This window comes from Oryctolagus cuniculus, chromosome 16 (genome assembly GCF_051225735.1).
Source record: "Oryctolagus cuniculus isolate XC-2025 breed Fujian yellow rabbit chromosome 16, ASM5122573v1, whole genome shotgun sequence".
NCBI classification, from domain to species: domain Eukaryota; kingdom Metazoa; phylum Chordata; class Mammalia; order Lagomorpha; family Leporidae; genus Oryctolagus; species Oryctolagus cuniculus.
Genome location: NC_142882.1, coordinates 50,844,043 through 50,852,918, shown reverse-complemented (window position 1 = coordinate 50,852,918; position 8,876 = coordinate 50,844,043). Strand labels below are relative to the sequence as shown.

Sequence of the window (8,876 nt, the reverse complement as noted above, 5' to 3'; positions counted from 1 at the left end):
TTCCCAATCTATTCCCCAAGCACCTACTGCATGCAGGGCTGGGGGTGCACAAGGAGACCTCCTTATCAATTCTTGCTTGTCTTTTTATTTTTATTTTTGACAGGCAGAGTGGACAGTGAGAGAGAGAGACAGAGAGAAAGGTCTTCCTTTGCGATTGGTTCACCCTCCAATGGCCGCCGCGGCCGGCCCACCACGCTGATCCGAGCCAGGAGCCAGGTGCTTCTCCTGGTCTCCCATGCGAGTGCAGGGCCCAAGCACTTGGGCCATCCTCCACTGCCTTCCCGGGCCACAGCAGAGAGCTGGCCTGGAAGAGGAGCAACCGGGACAGACTCCGGCGCCCCTACCGGGACTAGAACCCGGGGTATTTTTTTTTTAAACATGAATAATTGTATTCAATTCCTGCAAATTCTTAGGCAAAGGCAGGGCCTTAAGCATTGTACTGGGAGTAAAAGCCCTCCCTGGCCCTAGTTTGAGCTGGGACGGGAAATTCACACGCCCTGGGGTATAAGGCCCTGCTGGAGCAGGCTCCCCACGCTTGCTGCAGGATCCCTGTGTCCAGGAGAGGAGAAACAAGGATTCGCCATAAGGTAGGGACTGAGGCGTCCAGGGAAGCCAGGGGCCCTCGCAGGTTACCGGGTCACCAGACTTGAGCTACTTTGCTCAGCACCCACCAGCCGGGCTGAGCGTGGGTCAGTCCTGCCGCACGGGTGTTCCCCTTGTGGCCCAAGGCAATGTCGGTTTGGAAGGGTCCGGAGTGACGATGAGGAGGGGCGAGGCTGCGCACCAGGCGCCAGGAGGAGGATGTCCCGGCTCGGCTGGAGAAAGTCCTCTTAGGAAAAGGGGGCGGAAGCCCGAAGAGAGGCGGGGGGCTGCAGCCGAGGGCACAGAGGGGCCCGGCGACACCTGTGGATGAGTCAGCGCCCAGCGCGCCCTCCCGCGCGGGTTCCGGAATGGGCGTAGCCAAGGGGACCAGGTCTGGAGGCGGAGGTGAGCGACGGGAGGGGCGGGGCGGGGGCGGGGCCCGGCGCACCTGGGCGGGGAGGGGGAGGCGCGCGGGGCTGAGCCGCTCCGGGGGCCGCGGCGCGCGCCAATGGGCAGCGGCGGGCAGCGCGCCCCGCGCCCGAGCCGCAGTCGCGCCCTCTCGCTGGCTGGCGAAGGCGACGGCGCGCGGAGGCGAGCGCGGGGGAGAGGAGCCTTGCCGGCGCCGCAGCCGCCGTCAGGGCATGAGGATGGCCGTGGGCTCCGTGAAGATGCAGCCGCCGTGCGAGAGCCCGGCCCTGGCCGCGGCGGCGGCAGCGGCGGCCGCGGCCGCGGCGGCTGAGGGCGCCCTGCGCCGCAGCCCCAGCGCCCGCGAGCCCGAGCGCGAGCAGCCGCCGGCGTCCTTGCGGCCGCGGCTGCGGGACCTGCCCGCCCTGCTGCGGAGCGGGCTCACGCTGCGGAGGAAGCGGAGCGTCGCCGGGGGCCGGGTGAGTGCCCGGCCCGGCCCGAGTGGGCTCGCGCGGCGCGCACGTGGAGCCCGCGCCCCGCCTGGGCCGCTGGGTGCGCGTCTGGAAGTTGGGGCGGTGGCGGAAGGGGCGCCCCGCTGGCGGGCTGGGCTGGGGACCAGCTCGGGACGGCGGGGTTTGGGGGCCTCTGGGTGAGCGGCGCGTCCCCCCATCCCCCGGATGCACCTGACTTTCCCTGTAGGCACCTGGGCTGAGGCTTCTGGACCCCGGCGTTCCCCGGAAAAGGGCCGTTTGCCTCCTCTCGGCGGGGCAGCTGCAGGTGGCCGGTGCCCAGCGCCCAGCAGCCTCGCCCCGCCGATGGGGTCCCTGGTTGCTGGAGGCGGGCGACGTGTGTGCTTGTTCCGGACGTCCCGTGGAGAGATCCGGGGGTAGGGGACAGTCCGGGTGACCGCTGCCGCCGAGGGCAGAACCCAGGGCTGGGTGTCCCGGGGTGAGCTTCAGGTTCCAGGCCTCAGGGGCTGAGCGCTCTGGGACGCCCCCTGGGGCGGGAGGGTGCACAGCTCATCCCCCACCCCTGCAACATGAAACGGTGACTTCCTGACTGTGTGTTCAGATGTGAGCCCCTGAGCGTCCCTCATTGTGTTCCAGGTGCATCTGGCCCGAGCTGGTCAGACGTGTTTTGTTCTGAGAAGTAGCAGAGCCCTGCTGAGTGTCTCCTGGGACCGTCCTGAAGTCGCTCAGGAGACCCAGCCAGGACCTCCTACGCCTCGCTGCTCAGCAGGGCTCAGGGGCGCCTTTGGTGCGGGCTACGCAGTTCTTAAATACCCATCCCCAGTGAGGAGTCTTACGGAGAAGGTGCCACCCTGTAGATGATTGGGGGTGTCATTTTTAAAAACCAAGTTTTGGTTGTCCGCCTTAGCAGATCCCTCAATTGGTGGGTTTCTGGTTCTCGGCAGGATGGTTTTGTAGGAACCTGAGGGTCCGGCCTCTGAGGTGTTTTGAGGGGGCTTCCTCTGTTTGGGGAAGGGTCTGAAGCCATGCAGACCCACGGCCTGCACGGACGCAGGTCTCCTCCTTGTCCAGGCTGTGTTCCCGTTGTCCCAGCCATGTCCCCTCCCCTGTAGGGGATGGCTGTGCAGGGTCCAGCTCAGGAGCACGTTCTGAGGTTTAGCTCGGTGTCGCTGGACGTGAGTTTAGGAACTGACTGTGTGACATGCAGAGAAAGCCAGGAAGTGTGTCCTCAAGATGCCGTGGCTAAGTAAACCTAAGACACGGAGTTAAAGACTTTGTGGGAATTTCGGGGAAAGTAGGTCAAACCGCAGTCCCATTATCCTTGACGGGTACTTTGTCACGGCATGGAATACCGGATAGCCGCGGCAGCTGGTCGGTTGGTGCCCAGCACTGCTGAGGTTTCTATACAGATACCTCTGAAGCATCCCTCTGCATAGAGACGTGGGTTCCTCACCGCCTGGCGTGATGATGTATTTACTCTTTCTCCTCCTCATTCTGAGTGGAGTTACTTCCGGTCATGTGTGTCCTAGTAGGCATGCGTTGATTCTGAATACTGGATGGTTCTCTCTGGGACCTGCCACACGCACTGCCTGAGAACTGGCCTGTTTGTTTTAAATTGGGGGAAGATGGAGTGTCGGAAGAGCCAGTGTTAGAAAACCATAATTTTCAGTGATTTTTCTTCTCAAACTCTCAAAATCTTCTGATTTTGTGATTTTGAATTCTTGTTGCCCATTAAAAGAGGTAGGAAGGGGCTTGAAAGAGAGAAAGGTGAAATCCACGTTGGTACTGCCTTGTCTTGGGTGGCTCGGGCTGCCGTGACAAAAACCATGGCTTCAGCAAGGGAGCTGGGTGTTCTCACGGCTCAGAAGGCTCAGCAGCCCCGGGTTAGTGGGCGTGGCAATGTGGTGTCTGGGGAGGACTCTCTCCTGGCCGGACTCTCTTTCACCTGGGTGCGTGGGCTCCCACAGCCTTTCCCCCCTCCACCTGGAGGGAGCACACAGGCTCTTCCCCTTCTGATGAGTCCGTGAGTGCCACCAGCAGGGCCATCATGTCTGAAGCTGGCCCTCAGTACTTGCCAAAGACCCAGGCTCTGTACGCCATCACATTGGGAGTTAGGGCTACATCATGGGAGTTTTGGATCCAAGCATTCTATAACAGAAGGGACCTGAAAGGGAAAAAAACCAAGTTAAGACATGAGGGGTCTTCAGAAAGTCTGTGGGAATGTATATTATGAAACACAAAAACTGCCTGGATTTCAAAAATGTTTTGCACCAAAATAAATGTCCTTTTTAGTTCTACTTGCCACGTACTTTTTGAAGTCCCCTGGCATGTGCCGGACTGGCTGAGGACTTAGGAGTGCCTGGGATTGTCTGGTTAGCGCCCTTGCTTAGTGCAGTGATGTTGTGTCTCCCGGACTGTGCCCCCACCTTGGAGCTGAGTGAGTGCTGATAGAAACACATGACCGCTGGTAGAGAAGCGGCCGTGTGCATTACACAGGGTGGTGGTGTTCTTCAACCCCTCTATTGATGAAGATCTGATTCAGGAATACACACAGCTCCTGTCCACACTGCCTTGGGATCTCCCAGGTCTCAACACTCTGACATCACCCAAACTTGCGGCCTGCATTGCTCAACCCAAATGCATTCCAGCCCATCTCTTCCTAGGACAAATTAAGCTGTCATTTGGTTGATGCAGCACAGTTCCTTGGTTCAGTCACTTCTAACCGTGTTAAATTCAGTGTGCATGTTGGTTGAACCTACATCGCTTTCAGTGGTGGGGGGAAGACTGCCTTTTGCCTCGTGGGAGAACCCTGGCTGCCTCTCAAAAACCAGTGGCAAGGTCAGGCACAGCTTGGATTTCCACGCGAACCCTTGGGTTTTTTTTCTTTTAATAATGTGTATAATGGAGATTATGAGAACGGCATAAGAGACACCCCCCCGCGCCCCCCCCCCCCCCCCCCCGCCGCCGCCGCAGCCAAGCTTCAGTGGTTACTAACATCTTGCAGTCTTATTTCATTTACTTCTCCATTTGCTACTTTGTTGGTGAGGACTGGTATGGTTTAAAGCAAAATCCCACTCTGTGTCCAATCACTTATAAAGGTTTCAGTTTGCATATCTGATAAGGACTCTGAAGGAAACCAAACTTTGGTGCCTTTTCACACCTAAGAATAATAACAATTCCTTAGTACAGTTCCCAGCTCAATACGATTATGGGGATTTGGAACTAGCTCAGGCCTGTATGTCGTGTGTGTTGTTAGACTTTTAAATCTGTTTTATTTTAAAGCTGTCGCTCTTCCCCTCTGTTCTGATGCCACCAGTTTGCAGGGGAGAGTGGGTTGTGCGTTCAGCTGTCCTGCTTTCTGGGCCGATTCCTCACCTGTGCTAACTCCTGTCTGTACTCACCCTGTGTTCTGTAACCCAGCGGTTAGATCGAGAGGCTTGGCTGGGTTCAGGCATCCTTTGTGGGAGGTGCTGTGACAAACCCATTGCACCACGTCGACACATAATGTTTGGATGTCTCTCTTAAGACTGATCGTGAGCTCCTGTGGAGCACCTTGCCTTTGTGCCTTGCACCTGCTGATTTTGGCATAGATCGTGGTAGCTGAACCTGTTTCTTTAGGGGACGCAGCATGGGGACAGTCCGAATCCATCACTGCTCTTGCATTTGGTAATTCCAGTTGTGTCTTTAAAGAACTTCCCCTTGGAAGTTACTTGAGTCTCCTAAAGTGCAGTTTGAGCTGGAAAAGGCAGGGAGAGGCTTCGTTTTCTTTTGTCAGTTTTTGGAGCGGCGATTGGAGCACTGACAACTTGCAGTGATAACCAATGAAGTTTTTTTTTTTTTCAAACTCTCAGAATGTCTAGGCTTAGTGTGTTTGTTCCAGTTCTTTGCAGTCCATATTCTTTTTCTTTAAAAATAAATATTTATTTGAAGGGCAGAGCAACAGAGAGAGAGAGATAGAAAGAGATCTTCCAACTGCTGGTTCACTCTCCAAATGGCCACAACAGCCAGGGCTGGACCAGGCTGGAACCAGGATCCAGGAACTCCACCTGGGTCTCCCATGTGGGTGTCAGGGTTGCCATCTTCGACTACCTTCCCAGTTGCATTAGCAGAGAGCTGGATCGGAAGTCGAGCAGCTGGGACTTAAATCAGCAGCCTGATACCAGATACTGGTGTCTGGAGGGGTAGCTTCACCTGCATGGCAACCCTGGCCCCATGAATACTTTTTTTTTTGATACAGGTTTCTCCTTTTCTCCTGCATACTTTTGACATAGCTCCTGTAGACTTGAATGCCTTTCTTACTTTTTTGGATTGAGACATTTTAAGCTTATCCTATTTATTGCCTACTTCAGACCAGACATAAAACATTTCCCCAAGGAACAGTGATTCTTTTTTACTAAAAAGAAAAAAAAAAAAAAACCTTCCTTTGTCCCAACATTGACCTCTCTTAGTGGCTGCATTATTTTGATTTTAAGCCTCCTACCTTAAGCTTTTTGAATTTTAATCTTCCTCCTCGGGTGATCCCAGGACTCACTGCCTGTTCTTTACCCGAGTGAGATGGCTGGTGACAACCATTCCCTCTTCCCAGAGATGCTGTCCTGGTACTGAGATGCGTGTTTTCTGGCTTTGGCTACCGTGCTGTTTGCCACGGTACTGTCCCACCGTCTTCTCAGAGCCTGGAAATCTGTCTCATTTACAATAGCTGGAGTGACCGCCATGGCGTCCCAGATGGACAGTTCCCCAAGTCCTCCAGTGCCGCTCAGCCTCAGCCTAGCCCTGGAAGGGGTGGCTCTGATCTGTCTCTCCACCCCGCCTCCTCTCTACCCGCCCTTGACTGACTGCACCCCTGCAGCAGGTGCACTCCAAGTCGGACACAGTGGGGACAACAGTGGTGGGGGAGGGTCATCGGGATGAGGCTCTGGGTTTCTTTACAACCTCTCTGCCCAGAGGCTTCCCTCTCAAAGGGAGCGGAACATCTGTGTGCCCTTGTCCCAGCTGAGGAGCTGGAAGGGTAACTCATTCGCCTCCTCTGCCAGGCCATTGACTTTGCTGACCGAGAAACACTCACTGCTCCGGGTTATACCAGCATACCGGTGTGTACTCATGGTGGACACATTTTACAGGCAAAGCGTGTCATGTGTGCTTTGTCTTTTTTTTTTAAAGATTTATTTATTTATTTGAAAGAGTGACACAGAGAGAGGAGAGGCAGAGGCAGAGAGAGAGAGAGAGAGAGATGTTTTCCATCTCATGGTTCACTCCCCAGTTGGCCGCAATGGCCAGAGCTGCGCCGATCCGAAGCCAGGAGCCAGGAGCTTCCTCCATGTCTCCCACATGAGTGCAGGGGCCCAAGGACTTGGACCATCCTCTACTGCTTTCCCAGGGCACAGCAGAGAGCTGGATGGGAAGAGGAACAGCCGGGACTAGAACCAGCACCCATATGGGATGCTGGCACTTCAGGCCAGGACATTAACTCGCTGTGCCACAGTGCCAGCCCTGTGTGCTTTGTCTTTACATTCAAAGTCTGTGGCTCACATGTCGCGGAACTTAATTCTGTGCCTTGCATGTTCTGAAATAAACCTGATTAACCCTCAGGACACGCCTGTGAGCTGGGTGCCGTAATTGGCTGTCCGCAGCTGAGGAAACTGAAATGCAGGCGAACCTCGCCCAGGATCGCGGAGTGTGTGGGGAGGGGAGGGTGGGACCCGGAAGCCTGGTGGCACAGGGCCCAATGCACGCTCCCAGTGTGCCTAGGTGTACCAAGGGCAAAGGTTCTGTTTGCTCTGAACGACCAGAGCCCTGTAGCACCCACTGCGCACATTCAGGATAGGCTGCTGGCAGTGCTGGGCTCCAGCTTCTCTTTCATTTGCGCTCACTGGGACTGATCTGGAGGGTGTGGGGCAGGGGAAGTGCACAGCAACCTTGTGGTTATAGGTGAATGGTCATCAATATTTACTCAATAAAAGCAGCATGCAGTGTGGCATGAGCAAAGATCCCCCTCAGCTCACCTCCATCACGGTCAATCAATCCCAGACTTTGCGGATGGCTCGCTGACTCTAACTTTCCTACCAGTTTGTGATATGCAGCCTATCAGGAGGCAAAGAACAAGGGCCATCGTTGTGGAGCAGCAGTGTAGCTGTGGCTCTCAGCGCCAGCATCCCATATGAGCAACAGGCCTTGTCCCGGCTGCTCTGCCTAAGATCCAGCTTCCCTCTAATGTGCCCAGGAAGGCAGTAGTTGGGCTCCTGCCATCCACCTGGGAGACCCTGATGGAGTATCTTGTTCCTGACTTTGGCCTGGCTCAGCCCTGGTTATTGCCGGCATTTGGGGGAGTGAACCAGCAGATGGAAGATTCTGTCTCTGTCTCTGTCTCTCCTGCTCTCTGTTGCTCTGCCTTTCAAATAAGTAGATATCTATGGATAGATCAATCAGTAGATAGATTGATAGATGGGAGATAAAGGCCAGCAGGGGTGGAGTCTTCCAGGGAAGGTGAGTCAGATCAGATATGAGGGACATAGGATGAACTGATTTGGGAAGCAGTGACTTTCCTGCGTCTAACTCCTCCTAGCTAGGAGGTTGGTACTATTACGCGGTGTTAACCGTGGTGACAAATAAAGCAGAGCCATCCCTCCTGGCTCCAGGACCCCCTGCAGACACCGGAATCCAAGGTTGCTCGAGTCCCTAATAGAAGGTAGTGTAGTATTTGCATAGAATCACACGCATCCTCCTGTGTAGTTATGCCAGTTAACTTTTTCTGATTCCTAGGACGGAACCTGACTTTGAACCCCCGTGTGTCCGCACTCTGGATCCTTGCATGCCTTATTCTCTGGGCCTCCTTTTTGCTCCTTGTAACGAGACACAGCATAGGTCAGGCTTTTCCGAGTGTCTATAAAGGGATGGACATGTAGGTGCTTAAATTTTTACTTCCCAGGCTGGGTGCTAATCCCAGACAAATGACATATTTATGGAAATCTGAGTGCAGAAAACTTTTCCTTTCATATGCAATATCAGATTTCATTTTTTTTTAAAAAAAAGAATGATATTCTAACATATAATGACCATTTTAGCTGGTATCTCAGTGCTGGTACCATAACGAAATAGGCTGAATTTCACACTTGCAGTGTGTCTTAAGTTGACTTGGCAGGAACTGGTAACTTGTGTAGCTAAAACTAGATGGAAAGGTAGGCAGTAAGTCACTGGTGGGTGATAACTTTGAGTACTTGTGATTTTTTTTTTTTTGCCTTAATTTTGCATAACAACCCTTGTTAAGGAATACTGATGGATTCATGATGATGTGTGATCTGGAAGTATTCTGTGAGGAGGTAAGAGCTTTTATTTATAAGGCAAAATAGTTAAAATCAATGACTTTATCTTTTGATGATTAGCTGTTATTAGGATAAATTTTTCATAAATGGGTATGGAAAA

The 8,876-nt window shown here is 54.0% G+C and overlaps 1 protein-coding gene across 3 annotated transcripts in view; it reads left to right on the top strand.

The window, feature by feature from the left end:
* The first annotated feature begins 1,079 nt into the window (after positions 1–1,079).
* The window catches only part of RAPGEF5 (Rap guanine nucleotide exchange factor 5), a 250,077-nt gene continuing 242,280 nt past the window's right edge, over positions 1,080–8,876 (top strand). For 2 of the 3 annotated variants that reach the window (XM_089315364.1, XM_051852807.3), the window contains exon 1: positions 1,082–1,466. In XM_089315364.1, coding sequence (XP_089171490.1) covers positions 1,224–1,466 — 243 coding nt within the window. In that variant the 5' untranslated portion in view covers positions 1,082–1,223. Of the gene's footprint in view, positions 1,467–8,876 lie in introns of all 3 variants that reach the window. The other variant, XM_089315368.1, reaches the window with a different exon arrangement.